Here is a 23,656-nt window from a genome sequence, read left to right as displayed (position 1 = left end):
GTTGACTATATAATTATTAAGCCATTACCAGGATACAGTTGTGATATGAAATCTTCATTTTCCAAGTATTGGAAGCCAAGAACACCATTGGATGTTGGACATCGTGGTGCAGGGAATTCTACAACAACTGCTCAGTAGGTTGACTATTTGAGTGGTATTAGCATTTGGTAGCTTATGCATGGTAAGGTTCCATTGGTTTGGCCCACTAAAGGTCAAATGAGCCTTTTATTATTACCTGGGATTTAATGTAATTTGGTGATTAGGGTTCCCAATTCAAATTAATTGGAGACTCTCTCCTAAGACTATCTGGTTAATCTAATGTCTGCTGAACTGATGTCGAGAGGGACATTAACAAGAGAAATCCAGGAAAGCTTGATGCGGGGAGGCGCCCAAACCTCAGTCTGTGTGTTGTGATCCCAGCTTTTGGCATGCTTCCCTTTCTGGGGCTCAGTTTCCTCACCTATTCTCAGTATCATTTACATACTTCTGCCCTGCTGGGTGTCAGCCTTTCCCCACTCCCCTGGTCTGCCAATATTTAAGTCCTCTGAGGCACCATTGCAAGGAGCAAGTATCTGCGTCTCTCATACTTCATGTCGCTGCAAGATTGTTTTCCTTGACAGGTCAACTCACTTGGGGAGGTGTGCGTGGGTGTGGGATGTTTGTATTAAGCTTGTAAATACCTATAATCATTAGAGCTCGCATTTATGGAATAAATGCATACACCAACTAAGTGATGGTCACAATCTTAATTTGGTGGTGGCAGAAGTAGCCTCAAAACAGGATAAGAACTGTTTCCATTGTTGAAGATAGAGTTGGCTTATCACATTTGTTTTGTCTTTTCTATAGTGGATGATAACTATATATAGTTCTTCTCTTTCAGGCTTGCTAAAGTTCAAGAGAATACTATTGCTTCTTTGAGAAATGCTGCTAGTCATGTAAGTGACTCTCTCTTCTTTTAAACAACTTGGGAATATTGGTCCAAAGGTAGGAAAGTAGAGAAATGTGGGCCTGGGGAGTCTCTTCCATTAGTAGCTTAAAAAAGTTAAGTAGGTTGAAACTGTATGCTTCTTCTGAATGTATATCTAAGTGAAGATAAAGTATCTCTAAGCATTTGTTTTTAGATTCTTGGTGAAGATTGGCATGAAAACAATGGAATCATTAGCATCTCTGTTTGAGGTTACAAGTTTTGAGTGATGGGGGCAAGGAAAACATTCCCCAGTAAGCATTTGTTTTCATTAACTCAGTAATGTGCTCATTGAGATACTTTGGAAATAATGCTTATAGAAGGATTTGATAGTGGTTTTATAAAGTTAACATTTAAGTCTGTCAGTTTATATCCTGCATACCATCTTGATTAGTTAAATTATGTTAAATTAAGAAATTTATCCAGTTATAAAGTGTCCATTTTTTAGCTTGTAGTTTTTTCCAGCAACTGCAACTTGACATATTTAATCAAGAACCTGAGATTCCCCTGTGGCTCCCTGCTGCCCTGTACCTGACTAAAAGGCCTCATGCTCCCAAGTTAGGCTAAGGTGAAAACGGAGGACCATCTCATGCTCTTATTATCATTTTTTTCCCCACAGTGTCCTCCACATGCCTTAAACTTTGCCTTTTAAAAAAGAGTTCAGCAAGTAAACTTGATCAGAGAGATGTTTAACTTTATCACTTATATGAGCACACTTATTCTAAGACATACTTTTTCATATTTTAGCATCTCTAAAATGGGTATGGGTTTTACAACTTTCTTAACCTTGCATCATGGTTTGGCACCATTTTTTCCCCTTTTAGTTGTATATAAATGTTGCATTTTATAGTTCATTACATCTTACATTAATTATTTTAATGTTTAAAAATATTAATAGTGGACACTTCTGTCTTTGTGTTGAAAGGATTATATTAAATCTATGAGTATGTTGGGCTCTAGTTCATCATTTGGAACCAGTTTTAGTTCATTGTAGCTAACTGTTCTAAACATTGGTTTATTAGCTGTAAGTACGTGAAGATCCCTGTTAAGGAACTTTAGCTGTCTCCATGCTTTTTGAGAGAGAATGTCATTAAGCCTTTTTTTCTTCCATGTTCTGATGAGATCCTTTGTAATTCATGCTGATCACATTTCAGAATGCCATATGCAAGTTATTAATGGCTTATTTGTTTTAATGTTACACATATCCCTGTAGAGGTTCTGGTACGTTATTGGCTTATTTCTTAGAGCTCACTCACACATGGATTTTGGGATCAAGTTTTATCACTTGGTAAAATTATCTTCCTGAAGGATGGTGATCCTGTAAAGTTAAACATTTAAACTAAAGAGCTACATAATTCGTTTAATTTTTGTAATTATTTAAGGGTGCTTGGGTTTGTTCTCTTCGGTAGAAAAGGTTTGTGTTATTGTCTTGTTTACAATACTAGAAGAAGGTAAACTTATTTCCTGCTTCAGAAGTCATTAAGGAAATGGGCTCCTTCGATTCTAGTCTGGGATCCACATGTGCTCACAAGTTGAATACCCTCCGTGACCTAAAGCTTGGGGAGGGGTGTAAGTGTATCATCCGTCCCCACACAGCACTTCTTTGGGCTGCAATATCGAACAGAATTCTCAGACCTTGTTTCCTTTGATCCCAACTGGCTTTCTTTCAGTGAACTCACACCTTTGTGGGTCAGTTTATGTTCTCAGCTTTATTTGAGTTAATTCTTATGTCAGAGTGGGTCCGACTTGGAAAAATGCATCCTTAACTCATTCTTGTCGTCCTCCATCCTGTTGCGGCTCTGTCCGAAGATTGGGCTTGTGCGGTGCAGTTCTTGACCCCATTGCTGCTCTCTGTGTTTTCAGCAGCACCATCCTTTCCTCTTGACGCTGCTTCTGGGGTTTTGCCTGGAAGGGCTGGAAGGTGTGCTGCTCATGTTCAGCAGGGAGCAGAGCTAAGGCACGGCAGTTTACTCCTTTCCCTCCTCATCTCCAAGGGCCAGCTGTCCAGCTTTGGGACCTAGGGGCAAGAAGGCACCAGCTGGCCCTGTACTTTTGGCTCTTGATGGACTCCATTTCTGCTAATAGCAGTGGTGGAGGTGACAGGCCGGCCGTTGCCACAGAGTGGCCCTGGGATGTGTTCAAGAAGATCAGTGCCCATATTTTTGCCAGGAAAAAATTGCTATGCTATCACAATGAAGTAAATACTTAAAATTGTTTTCAGAGAAGAAATTAGTTTTTAGAAAAAGCTTGAAGTATAACATTAATTCATGAGGAGTTTTTTTTGTTTTGTTTTTATGTACAAGTCTGTAAGTTTATAGTGAACAGTAAATTTTTTACATCCTTGTAATTTTGGATGTATTGTGGGCCAGGTAGTGTTTTTCAAATCCCTGTTTCCTTTATTTGTTAGGGTGCAGCCTTTGTAGAATTTGATGTACATCTTTCAAAAGATTTTGTGCCTGTGGTGTATCATGATCTCACCTGTTGTTTGACAATGAAAAAGGTATGTTGAAATTCCTTCATTTTTAACTCTTAGAGTTACTTAGGTTTGAACACTAGAAAGTTGGTTTTATGTATATGTATATATTTAGTTATTTATTAAGTAGAGTTGATCAGTTCATTTTCTTAGTTGATTACTACCAATTCTTTCCTCTGTCAAGCTTTTGCAACATCAAGAGAGTGAGGAGACAGGAATAATAATTCCCTAGAGCAGGATCTCTGCACTGCTCAATTTGCTTTTTTCTGTTATCTAACAAAAGGACGTTCCAGGTGCCTTTTTTTTTTTTTTTTTTTTTTTTTTTTAACGTTTATTTATTTTTGGGACAGAGAGAGACAGCATGAACGGGGGAGGGGCAGAGAGAGAGGGAGACACAGGATCGGAAACAGGCTCCAGGCTCTGAGCCATCAGCCCAGAGCCTGACGCGGGGCTCGAACTCACAGGCCGCGAGATCGTGACCTGGCTGAAGTCGGACGCTTAACCGACTGCGCCACCCAGGCGCCCCTCCAGGTGCCTTTTATGTCAGTCTGCCACTGTTCCTGTATTGAAGCAAGAGAGGAAGCTTTTATAGTGTCTATTTTCTAGGCTCCCTTCTGTTTCTGCCTCCAGCTTTTTCCCAAATTAATATGCTAATATGATTTGGCAAAATGAGAAGAGCCACAGTGGAAAAATGCTTTGGATCCAGATAGTGGAGGACCTCAGTAATGGGGTGTAGACCTAAGAGCTGGGGAGATGTGACAGACTTTTGAGCCAGGAAGGGAAATGTTCAGAACTAAACTTCCCGGTGTAAGTACTTGATATAAGGGGAATTTAAGAGGACAGAAACGAGAGACAGGGAGAGTGGTAATGTGGCCAGAGGTACAGTATGCCTGGACTGGAGTGGAGATAGAATGGAGAATGGCATGGTGGAGGATAGAGTCCAGAAGATTTGAAAATCCATATAGTTTCTTAAAAATTGTAATTGTGTAAATGTAATTGATAATTACATAGTGCTTAAACTTTAGTATACCAATTAAGTGATTTCTTAAGGACTTAAACTAGGAGGGATCATTTGCCATTTTCTTTAAAATTGTTGAGTATCATTTTCTGTTGAGATGATTTAAAGTTCAGGCTAATTTGCTATCATGTATGATGTTCTACCAGACACTATTGTTGTGGTATATGTGGATATGGCAAGGCACCTGGCTCTGCCTACTCGTGAATTCGAATCAGTCATGGGGATTCGGATTAGTATGATGTATAGAAAAGCATGGTTTTGTTTCTGTGAAATGGTATTAGGAGAAGGAGGGGAGGATATATATGCACCTGTTTAGATGATAGAGGTAAAATATAACTTAGTAGAAAAGGAGCAGATGGTTTTGCCATGGGGGAAAAAATCAGTGCAAAATAGAAAAAGAAGGAATGGAGAACTAAAGATCTTAGTAACCAAGATGGAGGTTAATGAATCCAGCTGTAATTTCTAAAAATCTGTGAGAGTTACCTGAAGAGTATTACTGATCCTATTGTTAATCAGATTTTGTCTTGCTCTTCAGTTGAACCTGGATGATGAGTTAGGGAATGAAAGTATCAAATTGTATGTATTTTTAGTTTTAATTTTTAAGTAAGTACTTTAAGCAAGTACTTTAAGCAAGTTTTATTTCATAAAATAAATTCATGTTCATTATAAAACAGCAGAAGGGACGCTTGGGTGGTTTAGTTGGTTAAGTGTCCGACTCTTTATTTCAGCTAAGGTCGTGATCTCACGGTTTGTGAGTTTGAGCCCTGCTTTGGGCTCTGTGGTGACAGTGCAGAGCCTGCTTTGTGTTCCCTCCCTCCCTCCCTCTCTCTCTCTCTCTCTCTCTCTCTTCCCCCCCCTTTCAAAATAAATAAACTTAAAAAAAAACTGCAAAAGATTATGAAGAGTAAGCCTTCCTTTTTCCCCTTTTTCCTTGGTCACACTCTCTTATTCTTAATAGTTTATTTTGTATCCTTCTAGAAAAGCTTTATGCATACATGGCTTCATACCATATGTACATGAATGAATATACATGTAAAGGATTTAGCATATTTGTTGAAGATTTATTGGTGGTCCATTAACTCATGCCTAAACAATGTGACATATGATATGGTATTAAAATATAAAACATTTGCTCATGGGGAAAACATAATAGATTAGAGTTCCTATTACATATTACTGCTTAGCGCTAATCAGACATTTGTTTCCCGTGACCATTGATTTCTGTGGCTATTTTTAACCAACTTAAGTATGAAAGATTGAGAAAAGTTTAGAAATTTACTGACAGAAATTAATCCTCACATAGTACTTGTACATGTTGATTGTGTAGTCATGTAACATGGATATATAGGTCAAATAAAATGTGAACAGAATGACAGGAAGTAGGGGAAAATAACTGATTTCTGGCTTTGTTCTCTGTGTCTTCAGGGCCCTATCCTCCCCCCAGCTGTTATTTTCTTCCAGGCACTCCCACCTACATCAAAAACAAAAGCCAGAATTTAAGAGCTGGAAGGTGGTGCTAAAAGAGAGGAGCTCCCCTACATGGGCTCACTGTGGCCACTGAACAATTATTCTCATCATTCACTAAGTTAGGATGTTAGGTCTGACTAGGGTCAACATTAAGTAATAATTTGAGGCTTATTTTTCTCTTTATTTTCTTTTTAGAAATTTGATGCTGATCCAGTTGAATTATTTGAAATTCCAGTAAAGGAATTAACATTTGACCAACTCCAGTTGTTAAAGGTAGTCACAATAGCATACAGTGTAAATGATCTTTCAGTTTTAGAATGATTTATACTTATTTGTTTATGGTAGTGTTCTCTTTGTGCATGGAGATGACTGTATATTCAACATGTATAGAGCGTATGCTTTGATTTTCTGTTCTGTTAGGAAAAATGGGTTTGTGCTAATCCATTTGTCTTCTCTAACAGTTTCCGTGGACCCCACTGTTTCTGCATATGTGAAGGGGCTTGGCTCTAATCCTTTGTAGGTAGACCATAAGGGCTAGCCCTTCTTTCTCATTCGTAGTCTCAGGTCGCCTCTGGTCGGCATTAGCCCTTCTTTATCTAACTGTCTTTATTTTACAGTTGGCCTTTTATCCTGTCCTTGGTTTTTATATTTCTGTTACTATCTAAGCTTTGTGTATCTTTTATACCATGTAATTTTATATGATGACTCTTCCTGTTCTCGTTAGATACCTAAATAAATGGTTGATTGAATATAAACACTTTCTTAAGAATTTTTATTTATATTCTTCTCCCCTACTTGGGTATTTGATCATGATCTTATGTGTATGTATGCACATATGAAATATATACAGTTGTTAGTGATTATTCTTACTAATAATTCTACATTTTACAGTTTTCTTTAACTTGCTAGCTTTTCAAGTTACAGTTCTGTTAACCATACACCTTCATAAACTAAGACTTTTTTCCAATTGCATTTTGTGTGTGTGTGTGTGTGTGTTTTCTAGCTCGCCCATGTGACTGCACTGAAATCTAAAGATCTGAAAGGTATGTACCGATATGGAAGTGCTGTTTTCATTTCATAGTTAACATATATATGGTATTTCCTTATTCTTTTTAACTACTGTTGGTCATTTTAATGTGTATAATACTGGGCTATCTAAATAGTTTTATAGATATGAGGTCTTTACGTATATTTTCAAATGCATTTATGTCGTGTGTATAGTAATTACATGTTTTTACTGTTATGAGTTTTCTTAGCTTGATCATCAAAGTTCTTTATGATTTTGTACCTATCATTCTTTCTAAACATTCTTTTTCTTTTCTCTTTCTAAACATTTGTAACCATGACAAAATAGAGGAAAAATCAAGTATAGAAGCTGGCTCCAGAACCAGGAGTCTGAATCCAGTTCTAATATTTACCTACTGTAACCTTGGACAGGTTACTTTAACCACTCTGTGCCTCAGTTTCCCCAAAGCTTGTCCTGCCTGTGGAATCCCTTTGTAACTCCACTTTGTACTCTCATAGAACTTTATAGTTTGTGTCATTCATTTGAGATTTAGTGGATCCTTTTTTTAACCCTTTATTCTGTACATGTCCTGTCTCTTCAACTAGAATGTAAACCTCTCTAGGGTGGGGAAAAATGTTTTTGTATTCCCTGAGACACTTACAGTGCTCTGTATATAGTAGGTGCTCGTTAGATGTTTACTTGCAGTGGTGATAACAGGATAGTTGGAATGCCTTTATGAAGAAATTGTGAAGTGCTAAAGACCGAAGTGTATCCCTAGAGCATAGATAGGACTTTCTAAGCTTTGTAGCTATTTCATGACTGTTAAAAATAAAATATATTTTATTCATTTAATTTATTAGTATTGCTTAATATTTACGTGGAAAATATTATATGACTTTAGTCTTTGTAATACACTTTTGTTTTTTTTAAGAAAGGAAAAGTTGGATATTAAATTTTTTTGCCCTCTTGGAAAAAAATTCTTACATGTTTTGAGATAAAATTTGAATTAAATGGTAGTGGTAACAAAAGCACAATGGTAGCTTTAGATTCTCTTAATTTCTAGCTTCTAAACTGATTTTGATATTTCAAATAGAAGCCTTAGCAAGAGGACCCTGCTCTTTAATTCCATTGAGAAATAACTAATCACTGCTGGTGACTACTTTGTAAAAGTAGTAAGAAATAATCACTGTTGGACTCTCAAACTTGGTGTTTCTATGAAATGTTGCAAACTAGTCTTCATAAAGGATGCTTATTTCAAAATGGAGGTTTTATAAACATAATAAATATACGAGCTTTCAAAAAATACTGCATAAAAAGGATCTCCTAATTACCTCTACATCTCTTTCTTTGTCCTAAGAGTTTAGGAAAAGATCTTAGTGATAAAATGGTATTTTATCTACTGAGTTTTTATAATTTAAAATTTCAGAATCTGTGGTTGAGGAAGAAAATTCTTTTTCTGAAAATCAGCCATTTCCTTCTCTTAAGATGGTAAGTTTCTTAGGAAAACTAGCACAAGACTTACTTCATTCATTCTGTTATAACTTGAATAATTTATTTTGGGCACTAACAAGGCTGTGTCAAGGACAACATTTATAAAAACTTGTTATTGATTCTTTTTAGAGAAGATACATTTTTGGTTTGTGTACCTATCCTTTTTTTTTTTTTTTTTTTAAGAATAATTCACCTGCTCAAATGAATAAAAATGCTCACCTCAATGGGTTAATTTGGTAAGAATAGGAAATTCACACATTTCTGTATATAAACAAGAAATAGAAGGCACAGAAAAAAGGGATGAGAGGGACATGTGATGGTGGGAGAGGTATTTTTACAATGTTTAAAACTGTTCCTGGGGCATCTGGCTGGCTCACTTGGAGGAGCCTGCAATTCTTGATCTTGGGGTCGTGAGTTCTAGCCCCACGTTGTGTGTAGAGATTATTTAAATAAATAAAAACTTGAAAAAAAACCAAACTGTTCCTTAGCGTTTGGAGAGAAATGAGATTGTCCAACCAAAGAAAATGAGTACCCTGGTTACATAAAATGAGACACAAATTTCGAGAACTCCCCTGAAAAAACATAACAAATACTAGAATGAGGATTTAAAAACTAGACACAATTCATACAGGAATCCCTTTAATATTATCAGGCAAGCCTATATGGATGCCAGGCACTCCTTGGTCATGCTGGGTCTGCTTTTTTTCCCACTGGCTCCATTTCCTAACTTCTGCTTTTCTCCATTGTCTTTTTCTGGTGATGTCAGGTACAGTAGATATATCTTAGGCAACAGTATATCATTTCAGTTTATCATGATTATTCACCCTACAGAGGAAGCTACCAGAGAGCTCCTAAAGTGGACATTGTTGTAGTGTGTTTAAAACCTGATTGGAGTAATTTTTCAGTTATTTATGAAGCCCAGTTAAGTTACATCATTTCTTCTAGTTCAGAATTCTGAAATCATTTGGTTCTGAGAAATCACATGATTCCTAGACTTGTGATTAAATACAATTATTAAAAAATTGTGTATTAACAGTTTAACATTTATTTAACCAGATAAATTAAACACACATTTATTCACTCTGTCACCATCGCTGTAATTTAATCACAGATGTTTTAAAACCGAAAAAGGCTAATAAATACAATCCTAATTTAAAGGAGAAACTTTGATGTTTAGGAGTCTTAACACGAATATACAGTATTTTCCTTATTTTTCTAATTTTGTATTAGCTCAGTAACAATGTGATAGGTACATTAAATAAAATAAGGCTAAAGATACCAGAGAAGAAGGTCAAACAGCCACACATGAAATTGTTTACAAACTGTTTAAGGTACTTGTCATGCAGCTGGTTAGGGCAGACCCAAGATCCCTGATGGCGAAAGGACTTTAGGTTAAGGATGTGTCTTTTGTAGTGGTAGTGTATCTGCCCTCGCAGATGTTGCCATAGACCACTGCTTTTGCTGCTTAATCTCTTGTTTAACTTAATCACCAACCATGTTGTCATTCGGGGTATGGGAAAAGATAGTGGTTTATGCCGAAGGCACAAAACATTTTATCCTTACTTAGTGATATGTTTTACTATCGATTGCTTTTGTAGTAATTCTGTTTTCCTTTTTTTCTTCTCTTATTCTACCATTCATCTCACCAAAAACAAAACAAAATTCACCTCCAACAAACAAAACTCTAGGTTTTAGAGTCTTTGCCAGAAGATGTAGGGTTTAACATAGAAATAAAATGGATCTGCCAACAAAGGGTAAGTAATCCTTGACGTAACACATTCTTCTTCCTCTTTCTCCCCATTTCTTCAAATGCATTTGTTCCTCTCTCCTTGTTTTAGTGGAAAGGTAAGACTGAAATCTTACTCTGGCTTCTTTCGGCAAGCACAGTGCTTCTTGGACCTTTTTAATAAAAGCATACTTTATCCTTATATGTGAGTACTTGAAAGGAGTGATGAATGAATTGTAGTATAAATTTCAGTTTAAACATGTCCCATGTGGATATTAATATGATGGTTTCTGGACATACTTATAAAATGAACAGTGGAAACTAAGAACTTTATATAACTGATGAGTTTTTGTTTTCTTATCCTCCATTTAAACATATATTTTCAGTAATTTCCTAAGCAGTTTTCTGTTAAGTGGCAATAGTAGCTAGTAATAGTTAATCAAGAAAAGAAATTTTCTGCAGGTGTGTTTTAGATCAGTCACAGATTTAGACTTTTTGCTGTTGTTCCACAGTTATATATTGAAAAGCTGCTATGGGTGAGCATTTTGTTGGTGCTGGGTTCAAGTACTGAGCAAAACAGAATAAAACTTGCCTTCTTGGAATAGTGTAGTTGAGGAAAATAATTCACTATTGAATATATCAGATGGAGATGTGTGTAAATGGTTGGGATGTATGGTAAGAGGGTTGTTGGGGTGGGGAGGGCACTGAAAGCGGTTAATTCAGGTATGATTGGGCAATCAGAGCAATATCCTAGAATTTGTTTTGATCAGAATAATCTACAACTGCCCTCAAATCATGCCTTCTAAGTAGCTGTTTATGATAAGCTGGTCCTGGTTAACATAGTGATTTTTCTTAATAAGTGATTTTTAGTTTTCTGAGCTCTTAGGGTTATTTTATTTTATTATCATTTTTTTTTCAATATATGAAATTTATTGTCAAATTGGTTTCCATACAATACCCAGTGCTCATCCCAAAAGGTGCCCTCCTCAATACCCATCACCCATCTTAGGGTTATTTTAATGACTAATATATAAAATGCCTAATATTTGAATATCAACAGGACTCTTGGTATCTTAGCTATATTTAGAGACTATTTTTATTACGTGTTGAGGGTACTTGATATGCCTTAGAGCCAAAGAATGAGATTTTTAACTAGTAATTCATAATTACCTGGACTTTTTGTAATGAGTTAGCAAGTGAAGTAGAGTCCTTTTGTCTTACAGTTCATGAAGATTATATAAAAATATTTTAAAGTTAGTAAGGTGCAGATTTCCAGAGTTCTGGTTTTTATTCTGTTAAACTTATTAAAGCAAAAGTTTATTGATGATATAATCACTTTGCATATAAGTGTCTCTACCTGAAATATGACAGCTGCACCATCACTAAGCAGCTGTGTGGTCTTGGGCAAATCACTCAATCTTTTCAAACCTTAGCTTTCCCCATGTAAAATAAGAGTTGGGTTAGATGTTCCCAAGATTTTTTTTTTTTTTTTTTTTTTGGCACTGTGATCCTAGGATATTTAATGGCCTTTGTTTTTCTGTTTATTTTTTCCATATAGGATGGAATGTGGGATGGTAACTTATCAACGTATTTTGACATGAATCTGTTTTTGGACATAATTTTAAAAACTGTCTTAGAAAATTCTGGGAAGAGGAGAATAGTGTTTTCTTCATTCGATGCAGATATTTGCACTATGTGAGTAATATTAAATTGTTTTCACCTAGACTCTTAAACCGTAGCTGGGATTTAGGGACAGAGGTTGTGATTGGAGGTGGGGAAGTTGCCCAGACTTCACCCTTGACTTGTCCTCTCAGTTAGGTTCTATATATTCTCACACCTCTTCAGAACTACCCTCTACTCCAGCAAACCTCACACCCACAGGGTCCTAGTACCTCACACTGTGTTCATTTTATAGGCAGGTAACATCCTCCTTACCAAATATAAACCCTCGAGGGCTTTCTTGTTGGCCATTTCTGAAAATATTTTAGCTTTTTTATAGAATAATTAAAAAGTTTTCTTTTATTGATTGAAAGATGCAATACATGTTAATGGTGATTATAGCTCAGTAATGGGATTATGCTCTTTTGATGGGGGGGCAGGGGCGGTTTCTTTATATAGTCACAGTTTCCTAAAATTCTAAAATGATATATAAGAATTATCTCCCTGATGAAAAGTACTTTCTTATTGTCTTCTTTAGGGTTCGGCAAAAGCAGAACAAATACCCCATATTATTTTTGACTCAAGGAAAATCAGATATTTACCCTGAACTCATGGACCTCAGATCTAGGACAACCCCCATTGCAATGAGCTTTGCACAGTTTGAAAACCTACTGGTAAGTTACATTTGAATTTTTTAGATTTTAATTTTTTAAGAAATGTCTTAGAGCAGTAGTGAATAAGTTTTTGTGTTATTTTACACATCTGATTGGTTAGTTTTGACCCATGTGTAGCAAGCTGATAGCTCTACTTAAAAATGAGGATATTAGATCTCAAAATAAAAAGCAGTTAAATGAACATTAAAGTATTTTCTTCCAGGCCTAGGTTAAGTAAGTTCTTGTAGTTTAGTTTTCTGAGTGGATTTTATGAATCATCTAAAATGGCTAGACTGTAGACTTCTTTGATAAATAAATTGTAATTGTAAGAAAAAGTCCTAACAGTTTTTTCCCTGTGCATTCTACTTTGGAGAACACTGATGTAGAGTACGACCAATTAGTATTTGCAGTTAATAAGTTACTTTCTCATGAGTAAATTATTTTTCTTCTTTTAGGGAATAAATGCACATACTGAAGACCTGCTCAGAAACCCATCCTATATTCAAGAGGCAAAAGCTAAGGGACTAGTCATATTCTGCTGGGGTGATGATACCAATGATCCCGAAAACAGAAAGAAATTGAAGGAGTTTGGAGTTAATGGTCTAATTTATGATAGGTATTTGTCTTTCATGAGAAGTTTTCATGTATTGTTAGGAAAAAAATAGTTATAAAATTAAAAATAATATTAACCTTAGTTAAAATTCTGTAGTTCAGCCTGAGGTTTAACATTTGTTTGTAGAGTTTTTCAAACTTTGGAGTATAGCACAACCACTTGGGAATCTTGTTAAACATTCAGATCACTGGGCTCCATACCAGATGTACTCTTGTCTTGGTTGGGGGGCTCTCTCCCCCAGATGCTTCTCTTTCTCCACCAACTTTCTTGGGGGTCTCATCCAGTTCTGTGGCTTTTCATACCTTTATTCTTAAGTTTTATGTCTCCAACTTTACATCTCAGACATTTCCCCTAACTGCTTAAACTTTTGTATCCAGCTAGCAACACCTGTTCTTTCTGTAGACTTCCTGATTTCAGTATGACAACTCTGTCTTTCCAGTTTCTCAGGCCAAATCGTTGGAGTCTTTGGTGACTGTACTTAAACTCATACCCCAAAACCAGTCAGACAGAATCTTGTTGATTCTGTCTTCAAAATCTACCCTGAATGTATCCACTCGCCACACTTGCTATATAGTCAGTCTCCACTGAGAAGGACACCTCATTTCTCACGTGGATTATTGAAATTGTCTGCTCACTCGCCACTGCCTTTACTCATGCCTCCCTGCTATCTGTTCTTAGCACAGCAGCCAGAGGGAGCCTGTTCTAATTAAAGTCAGATCCTATGACTGCTTATAACTTGCACAGTTTTCTGTGTCACCTAGAGTAAAGTCACAGGCCCTTCCAAAGCCCCGTGTGAGCGGATTCCATCTCTTTTCCCCCCTCCCCCACCCCAACACGCCCACACAAACAAGCTCCGTGAGGATAGGCTCTTTGCCTGTTTTGTTCACTATTTTATCTCTAAGAATTAGAATAACGTGTGATACACAGTAGGGGTTCAAGTATTTGTTGAAATTTTTTTTTCTTTTTTTTTTTTTAAGCTCCCTAGGTGTTTCTGATGTAAGTTTGAGAGCCACCAATCTGATAGATGAAAAGATTGCTTAATATAAAGATATTTGGGGTTTGAAGGGATGTCATTTAGTCCACTGAGGGGTGGGCAATCTTACTAATACTTGAGCAACATCGTACAAAGAATAAGTGTTGAAATTCTTACCAGGCTTGTTTTAAAAAATACTTTCCTTGGGGCGCCTGGATGGCTCGGTCTATTAAGTGTCCGACTTCAGCTCAGGTCATGATCACCAGCCCCACGTTGGGCTCTGTGCTGACAGCTCAGAGCCTGGAGCCGGCTTCAGATTCTGTATCTCCCTCTCTCTCTCTCTGCCACTCCCCTGCTCATGCTGTCTCTCAAAAATAAATAAACGTTAAAAAAAAATACTTTCCTTGATTTTAGTTCACTTTACCGTTTGTCCTGTATAGTTGTATCACTTATAGTAGACCTTTCCAACTAGTTCAATGAAGATAAAAATTTTACATCACTTATATGAGACATTTCCAACTAATTAAAGGAAGATAAAATGTTTACATTAATCATTTGAAAGAAGTGCTGGCTTTAGCAAAATTTTGGAGAATATTTCTTTCTTTGAGGAGAAGGAAGGGATGATTGCAAATATTTTCAGGCAAGGAAATGTATTGTGAGACATACCGTGTATAATAACTTCCCTTCATCTGAAGGGCCTTACTTAGAGCCAAATTGTGACATGTAATGGAGAACAGGAATATACTTTGTGATAAAAAGCCCCCAAGAAAGAGAGTTCTTCCTGGCTAAGGATCAATAAGAGTACCTTTTTTAAAGTTTATTCATTTATTTTGAGAGAGTGAGAGAATCCAAAACACTCTGTGTTGGGGCTCGAACTCATGAACTGTGAGATCACCACCTGAGCTGAAATCAAGACGCTTAACCGACTGAGCCACCCAGGTGCCCCAATAAGAATGCTTTCAAAGAGGAAGTGTTGAGTTGGTTTTTGGGAGTGGCTAAGTTTGCTTTGACAGGATTTGAGTTTCAGGCAGAAGCAATAGCATGACTCAGGGCAGGACTATGTTGAAGACATTGAGGAGATAGCTCAGGGTGAGGCTCCTGCTAGGATCTGTTAGAGTTGGTGTTTACCCTTGAACTTTTTTTTTTTTTTTAACACTTTAATCTGAGAACTACATATATAAGTATGTATGTGTGTTTTGTATGTGTATACAAGATTTACAGTGAAAACCAGCAGTCCCCTGTGCCTGTTATCCCTTTCATTGTTTTTAGCTGAGTTCCTGTGCCCTGATGTTTTTTAAGCTATTTTGTTCTGGTATGTAATGTGCTTATGTTACTATTTTTTTTTTTTAATCATCAAATTTAGACATTGTGGAGTTTTTGAACGATAGTGATTTGGGAGCCTTTGATTTATTTTACATTGGGGGAATTATTGATAAGATGAGGTGTTTTAGTGGGTCAAAAACCGATTTAGTCTCCTTTTACAAAGGTATTAACACACCGTAGATTTTACATTTAATCATGTTTTTGCAGTACGTTATGGCATATAAAGAGCTGTGTTCGATTTGGTGATATTTGGAGTTTTTGCATTTGTGATAACGTGACCTTTAATTTACCTTTCTCAACTGGTTGTTTCTCATTTTGGTATGGGGCAGATACTTGCCAAATAGAGTAATTAGGCAATGTTCCTATTTTTATAAAATAATTACTGTACCTGCTCAAATGGTTAAAAAATTAAAATATAAATTCAGTAACAGACATGCATGTTAAAGAATATTAGCATTAGATTTGAAGTCTGCCGTTTGCCTCTCCCTAATTCAATTCCCTTATCTCCTCTCTCAGATACAACTTTATCAAATTATTATTCTCTTTTTAAAAATTTTAAATTCTTATTTCGATCACTAAATAGTATCATTTAGTTTCTCATGGCTTTAGACTTTATTTGTACTTTTTTCCCACTTGTTATAATGTTCTTAAAGTCAGTCTGTTTATTGTATGTAATTATAATTTATTCATCTTCGTGACTGTGTAGTATTCATGGCTATGTCTCTACCACTGTTTATTCTACTTGAGAACATTTAGGTAATTGCCAAGTTTTTGCTTTTGCAAAACTTTTGCTTTTGCTTCCTATCATCCTGAGTGAAGACTGCTCCCTGACCCTTCCTGTGTCTGAGCTTCCATTTCCTGTGGTCCAGATATTTTTTGCTTTATGGTTATTTTTATGGAACACACCCTTCAGTAACTTCTTAAGAAAGGAAGACATGGAAAGTAAATATGTGGTCTTGCATGCTTGGAAGTATTGTGGCTGGGCATAAATTTTCATGTTAGAAACCATTTTCTTTCAGAATTTTAAAAGCATTTCTCCGTCAGCTTCACAGTTTTCAGTGTTACTGTTGAGGAGTGTGAAACCATGTTGAATCTTGTTTCTGCACGAGTGGTTTCTTTGTTTCCTGTCTGGAAGCTTGGAGAGTCTTCTTTTTGTCACCAGTGTGGTAAAATTTCATAGAGATGGGTCTTGTTGTGGGTCTGGTTTCATCCCTTGTGGTGGGCACATGGCAGCCCATTTAATCTGTTGATGCGTGTCCTTAAAGATGCCGAAAATTTTGTAAATTATTCTTTGATTTTTGTCTCCCATTTTTCTGGGGTTTTTTTCCCCCCCTTTATAAAAGAAATCCTTTAGTTTACATATGACACACTCTTGGACCAGGCTTCTAATTCTTATTTTTTCTTCTATTTTCTATCTTTGTCTTTTTGCTCCACTTTGAAAGATTTTGCCAACCTTATCATCCACCCATTCTCTTGATTTTTTTGTGTCTTTAATTTCTAAGAACTGTCTTTATTCTCTGTATGCGCTTTTTTTTCTCTATATATAACATTCTGTTTGGGCTTAATGAACTATTTCTAGGAAGGCATCAAGGACTTGTATGTGTGTGTGTGTTTGGAATTTTCTTCTCTTTGGCTCATTATCTTACATGTTAGAAGTTTTCCTCAAGTTGCTTAGAAACCCTTGACTGCTTCTCGTGATAAGAAATAGGGATCTAAAAAGCTTGTTGGAGGCTCTGTGTGCATGGGGCGTGTTCACTTGGATTTCACTGTGGGGTGATGTGAGTGGCCTGTTTGGTCATACTTCTGATGTCAGTAGATTCAGAACTTTACTTTTTGACTGACCAGATTCCTCACAGAAGAATCTATATAAACTACCTAGAGGATCCAGATCTGGCTCCCAGGGTTCTTGGGAATCAGGTAAGGGACGAGATCTGGGGAAGGGAAGGCATGTCTCTGAATTTTGCATGTGTGATATGTGTGGACTGTCTCCTGGTGCTGGTGGCTTTTGTAAAATGCCCAAACCCTTACCTGGTTGTCTTGTCCTCCATTCCAAGACATTTCCTGTTAAATTCTTGAAATACCAACCTCAGGGGTGTGGGGCAGCCTCCATGGCAGGAAGTTAGGAGGAAGGGAGATGCTCACTGCTGCTCAGGCCCTCACCTCATCTGCCCTGTTTTAGTCTCCCCTCCCCCTAGTTCTAAGGGGAAACGGGTGCTGCTTTTAACTCTGCCTTCTCATGGTTTCCACTACTGGCTTGAGATTTGGTGATTTGGCCTTTTCTGCTCGGCTAACTAAAATACTTTGTTATTACTTACGCATCTGTTTCCCAGCTCCCAAAACTGTGTTACTGTGTCTCTTTGTTTCTGTTTTTCTCTGTATGCATGGATTCTTTTTTAATCCCTTTATTTTCTTTTTAATGGGATATACAGGGAAAGTAAACGTAGATGCTTCAGTTCAGTCTTCTGTCTTGACCCAGAGGTCACTTCTCATTTTCTTGGAAATTGTTTCCTGCTCTGATACCACAGCGACTTCTGTCATCGCACCTCACGTGAGCTGCCCGGCCCTCATGTTTAGGCCTGAGAGACTGTCCTCTCTCTGCTGATGGGCAGTGCAGTGCTGGCATTGTCACATGGGCTTTTTCTGGGCTCTCAACTGTGAGTGCGTGTGCCTGTGCCACACAACTTCAGGACAGTTCTCAGTGCACATCTTCAGTGCTTTGAAGTCACAGCTGGGTATGGATTCCAGCTCTGCCTCTTTCTAGCTTCCCGTCATAACATAAGGCCTTGTCGATTGATTCACTTGGAGAGAAGATACCTGAAGAATCAGTCACTCAGTAAACTACAGATTTATTTCATTTTCTGTTTCAGTTGCTTTATAATCAGGCTTTTTCATCACGGGCCCCAAAAGAAATGCTGTTATTCTGCATTATTAGAAAGATGGAGAAGTATTTTTAAACAGAGCTGATAACTTCCATCTTGTAAAAAGTTGGGGGAAGGTGTGCTCCTGTACTATGAATGTTCCAGGCGTTCTGTAATCAAATTCTCCTGAAAAGGTTAAGTCAGGTCTTAAGGGAACCATGAAATTACACTATTTTATGTGTTTGTTGTTTGTTTCATCATAGGATATATGATTGGATGCCTGAACAGCCAAATATATTCCAAGTGGAGCAGTTGGAACGCCTGAAGCAAGAATTGCCAGAGCTTAAGAGCTGTTTGTGTCCCACTGTTAGCCGCTTTGTTCCCTCATCTTTGTGCGGGGAGCCTGATATCCATGTGGATGCCAACGGCATTGATAACGTGGGGAGTGCTTAGTTTTTACTGGGCAGAGGCCCTTTTGGGGCACGCACCACTGTTGTGGGGATTCACTTTTCATCACTGAGCATTGTTTATCTATGCCTTCTAGGTTTCTCAGTCCAATGAAGCAATAATGAAGTATTTTACTATTTCACTACAATTCTTGCTAGGATTTCAAGTATGCTATTTAAATCATTTGGCCAGGTATAATTACCAGTCAGTCTCTTTACAATGAGAAAATTTATTGGTTGGCAAACATTTTAAACTAAATATGTAAACATATAATGTTAAACGTCCATTAAAACCATAGTGCTTGGAAATTAACTATATAAATATCTTATATTTACAGTTCTTACAACTTTCATTTGATCAGGTCTGAAATATTTAGCACTTGAGGAACATGACTATGCATAATTATACCTGACCATGGAAAAAATAAGTACCTCAAATGCATGCATTTGCACTGGTGATTCCAACTGCACAAATCTTTGTGCCATCTATGTATATATGTATTTTTTACATGGATTGACATGCACACACACCATTTTCATTCAGTATGAACCTTGAGGCTGCTGCCATTCTCCCACTTAACCAAACCAATGCCTGTGTAAACAGCCTGGAGGTGATCCTTGAAAACTTGTCTCATAAGTCTTTCAAAAGTTGTTTTGCATAAATGTTAAAGTTTCAAAATGCTGCAGGGTAATTTAATGTATAAAATATTAGAAGTATGTAGTGCATACTTAATAGAGTAGGCCATAATGTGTAAATTCTATTCCATGCATGCTTTAGGTTTTAAGCATGAGATTGTACATGTTTACTGTAAGTCCTTGCATCTGTGGTGCTAGGTGAGTGTGAGAAGGTGTCAAGGACTGAAAATATTTTGTTGCCTAAAAAAAAAAAAAAAAAAAAAAAAAAAAGCCTGTTTGTAGGCATTTTAAATATGCTTATTTTAAGTGTCTCTCACTACCTATTACACACCGTTGCTCTGTGGGTTTGTTGTGTGTGCGTGTGTGTGTTGTACAGCAGTTAAATCTCCATGCAGAAAAATAAATGTCCTGAATTCTCACATTGGTATTTTTTATTGGTTAATGTATATCAGGCATGTAACTTATTTAGGAAATGTAGACGATCCTTCTAAATGTATATGCATGTATTTAGGATTATACTAAGGTTTCTTTCCTTAGAAGCTGATTGTTTTGGCATTAACTGTAACTTAAGAATGAATGTTGAATAAAATACACAGATTTATTTTCCTCCTTTTAAAACAAAATTTCAGGAAGGTATTACTTTTATAGACTTGGTTCTCTTACTACGAGACATTGGCCTCCTGCCCTAAAGTAATGCCCTACTTGCATCTGCCTTTTACTGCATGTTCTTCACTTAGGCAATTTAGTCATGCATTGACACATTTTAGTACTAGCTGAGAATCCTAGCTGAGAACCTAAGACTTGGAATTACACGGTGTATCTTTTTATTTTTTAAGCCAAACAATGCAGTTGTGGTTCAGTCTTAATCGTGTGAGGATAGGCTTTGAAATCCTGTTATGGTGGTGTGCTGTAACACTGATATTTAATGGAAAAGAGTTTAGGAAATGCAGTCTTCTACAAGTGTTCTATATACTTTTCCCACACTGATTTTCCAACACTTTGGTGTGACTTTGGTGTGAATTAGGGAGTTTTAGAAAACTCCTGAAAAAATTCATTTTGTCTGCAGACCTGTGTACAGTACAGTGACCATTACCTTATGGCAACTCGGTTAGCTGTAGGTGTGCGTTTTCGGTCCTGTTCACTTGCCCTCCTCCCCTGTGCCTTTCCAGTCCCATGGCAGTGCAGCTCCATGTTGAAGACTCAAGATCGTAAAGGGAAAGGAGGGGGGGATGGTTCCTGAACAATGTAATTTGCAAAGAGCTCGCAAGGACTGCTTATGACACAGAAAGAGCCTCACTGCTCACTTCCTTTGCATCCCTTCCTGACCTTATAAACCAGGGTTAGTAGAAAATTAAAGCATAGCAAGCAGTAGCTCCCCCACTTTTCTAGGACTAAGTCCAGGCGTCCATACCACTAGCCGTTGCCCTGTGCAGTGCTCTGGCCACACTGTGCCCACTGTGCCCACCATTCCCCTGGCCACGCCATGCTCCTACGCTATTCCCTGTCTGTAGCCATGCGCCCTGTGCCTGGAAGCCCTCTCCTCCCCACAGACACTTTCGCCCTGCCAGACTCCTTGCTCCTTGAGCCATCGGCCTCTCCTCTGAGTCCTTGCTGAAACTTGTTCAGAAGGATGAGTCCATCTTTTACTCCATAGCCATGTGCATACCTGGATCATGCCGTGCATTCTAGGTAGGCATGGTGGTTTGTCTCACCAGGCTGCAGTCTCTTCAAGGGCAGGGACCTTGGCTTTTTATTTCCACAGTGCATGGAACATAGTAGAAAAATGTTGGAATTACTGGGATAATAATTTGTATCAAATGTCCTTTTGAATTAAGAGATTTAATTATGTTTACTAAATGTAAACTTTGGTTTACATTTTGACAGTGGGAACAGTTTGTTGATGTCAATTTTCAATGTAGAGGTATAATGTTAAAATCGTTTTATATTTTCTGGAAATTGCAATGTTTGATAAAATGCCGCCATTGTTCTCTGGTGTTTTCTACTCTCTGGAACTCTGTACTGTAACTGACTGGATGTGAATGTGAGGAATACAGTTCATTCCTGTGTCGGTAGTGCCTCAGGGCTACCACAGCCACTCATTACCTCACTGCCATTGTTCCTTGTGTCTCCTCTCCTCCCACCCCCCCCCCCCACCTTAGGCCTACCTCAGTACCCCTTTCCTTGTCTGAAATGCCTTCTCTGTCTTCCTTCAGTGTCCAGCTCAGGTACCGCCTCTTCCATAAAACTTTGCTCAGCTTCTGATTGGAATTATGATGCAAACAAATGCGTGCAGCCTCTAAATCTCACTGCTTCGTTTTGTAGCTGGGCCAGTAAACCCAGAGAAGTGAACTGACTTTTTTACCAGGTTGGGACTAGAACTGGGTTTTGTGATTCCTAATCCCGTGTTCTTGAACTATGCTGCCTTCTGAATTCTCGTGGCGTTTGTTAGCATGTGCTTTCTTACAGTCTCTCTATGTGCCTGTTCTATTTCCCTAAGATTGTAAGCCCCTTAAGGGCAGGGACCTCTTTGCATTTCTAGCACTACTATAGTGTTCCATACTTAGTCATGAACTAGACAAATAAATGGCGGTGGCAACGATCCTAGTTTCCTAACTCAGATTGTTTCACAGTATACATACGGTTTTGTATGGCATGCTTGGCTATGTTGTCTGGAGTGTGTGTGCTCGTGTGCATGCGTGTGCATGTGTGTTTGCATGTGTACTCTGCCCCAGTTGCTTGGGGTCACAGGTGGGTTATTGTAAACCAATTTTCTACTTCATGCTAAGTGAGGACAGTTATGAGACTGAGTGGAAGATGAGGTACAGGTTTCCCCCCAGGCCCGGCTGCCCCTTCCTGGGGAGTACACCTAAATCCTGCAGCTGGTGGCCTGATAGGACAGGGTACACAGCCTTGGATAGGACTTGGGTGACCTGCGGAGTGGCTGTCTCATTAGTCCCGGTGGAGTGTCATTGTCTTTTGTGCCTTGGCTCTTTCTCTTCACAGCTGGACCGCATTTCTGTCTTTCACGTTATTACTGGCTTGGCATTCTAGGTTGGCAGTGGAGTCCTGTTCATTTAGATTTGGCTACAGCCGACTCCTTTGCATTTTCGGTTTGAATTGTGTGGTGTTGGGGTAGGAAGCAAAGTAAACACAGGAGGAACACTGCATTATTTTGGTGTGCATGAGTGGAAATTTCCTCAAATATCTCAGTGGGTTTGCATAGTTTGAGAAATAGATTTGAAATGTTGAAAATGCAAGAGAGCATATGATTAAGACCGTACAAGTATGTGTTCGAGATGAGAGAAAGAGGTTAAGTTGAAACAAAGCTCTCGAGCCCTTGCAGAATGGGGTAGAGATCAGGGTGGTTGTGAAGCCACTTTGGGGCATAATCATTGTAAACTCAGGCCAAGGTAGTATTTGTAGTATGTTTAGGGAGAATGAAGAAGCCATCCTGACAGTGTGGAGGATATTTTTTTTTACTGATTTTAAAGGGAAATGAGAGAAATGCATTTTAAAATAATGAGGAAAGTAGTATTAGTACAGGAGTAATAAAAGAAGTACAGAGATTATTTTATCTAATCTTGTATGAAATTGGTCCAAGCATACATCTACCTGTTTGCTCAGAAAACAAATGCAGACAGGATAAGTGAACTTCTGAAACTAAACTTGCAAAGCCAAACTATGTAATGTAACCAGAAGATAACTAAAAGTCTAGCAAATGTTCCACCCCATGGCTTCAAGTGTCTGTCTGCAGCCCAGACTCCTGTAAGCTCAGATTCACACATCCAGCTGTCTGTGCACATCTCTAGTTGAAGGTTGAATGGGCACCTCATACGTCATGTGCCTCCAAAAAACTCTTCCTCCTTCCTTCCGCTAAAACTTCCCATTCTACCTCCCGCAATGATCCGAGTCTTAGTAAGTGACATCCAGGAGTATTACACTAATCACTCGTTACCAGGAAGAGAAAAATCATGGAAGTTTATATTATGGTATGTGATAGGTCAATTGCCCATTTGTTACTTTTTAATTTAAAAAAATCTTGCACATATTCTTTTAATTGCATAGAATTACCTTATCAAGTGCCAGAAAAGTCCCCTTGGGATTTTGATCAGTGTTGGGTTGATTTTCTGGATTAACATGTGGGAAGGATTTAATGTTTTACAAGCATGAAGTCTATCCAGAACATAGTGTGTGTCTCCATTTTTTTCAAAATTTTTACATCTTCCAGTAAAATTAGTTTTTCACATAGGTGTTTTAAACTTTTTAAAGCTTATTCTTACATTAGAAAACTTAATAAATTTGTTTTTTAATTCCTATTTTCCTTAAGTATGTTCTTCAGTAATCAGTTAA

General features: G+C 37.7%; 1 protein-coding gene across 5 annotated transcripts in view; it reads left to right on the top strand.

The window, feature by feature from the left end:
- The window catches only part of GPCPD1 (glycerophosphocholine phosphodiesterase 1), a 50,047-nt gene extending 28,141 nt beyond the window's left edge, over window positions 1-21,906 (top strand). For all 5 annotated transcript variants that reach the window (XM_047852002.1, XM_047852004.1, XM_047852003.1 and 2 more), the window contains 11 exons: window positions 2-134; window positions 881-935; window positions 3,372-3,464; window positions 6,118-6,195; window positions 6,926-6,965; window positions 8,355-8,416; window positions 10,108-10,173; window positions 11,704-11,840; window positions 12,343-12,478; window positions 12,913-13,073; window positions 18,488-21,906. In XM_047852002.1, coding sequence (XP_047707958.1) covers window positions 2-134; window positions 881-935; window positions 3,372-3,464; window positions 6,118-6,195; window positions 6,926-6,965; window positions 8,355-8,416; window positions 10,108-10,173; window positions 11,704-11,840; window positions 12,343-12,478; window positions 12,913-13,073; window positions 18,488-18,677 — 1,151 coding nt within the window. In that variant the 3' untranslated portion in view covers window positions 18,678-21,906. The remainder of the gene's footprint in view (window position 1; window positions 135-880; window positions 936-3,371; window positions 3,465-6,117; window positions 6,196-6,925; window positions 6,966-8,354; window positions 8,417-10,107; window positions 10,174-11,703; window positions 11,841-12,342; window positions 12,479-12,912; window positions 13,074-18,487) is intronic.
- Window positions 21,907-23,656: the final 1,750 nt, after the last annotated feature.

Source organism: Prionailurus viverrinus, chromosome A3 (genome assembly GCF_022837055.1).
Source record: "Prionailurus viverrinus isolate Anna chromosome A3, UM_Priviv_1.0, whole genome shotgun sequence".
Lineage (NCBI taxonomy): Eukaryota > Metazoa > Chordata > Mammalia > Carnivora > Felidae > Prionailurus > Prionailurus viverrinus.
This window is presented reverse-complemented; position numbering and strand designations above follow the sequence as displayed.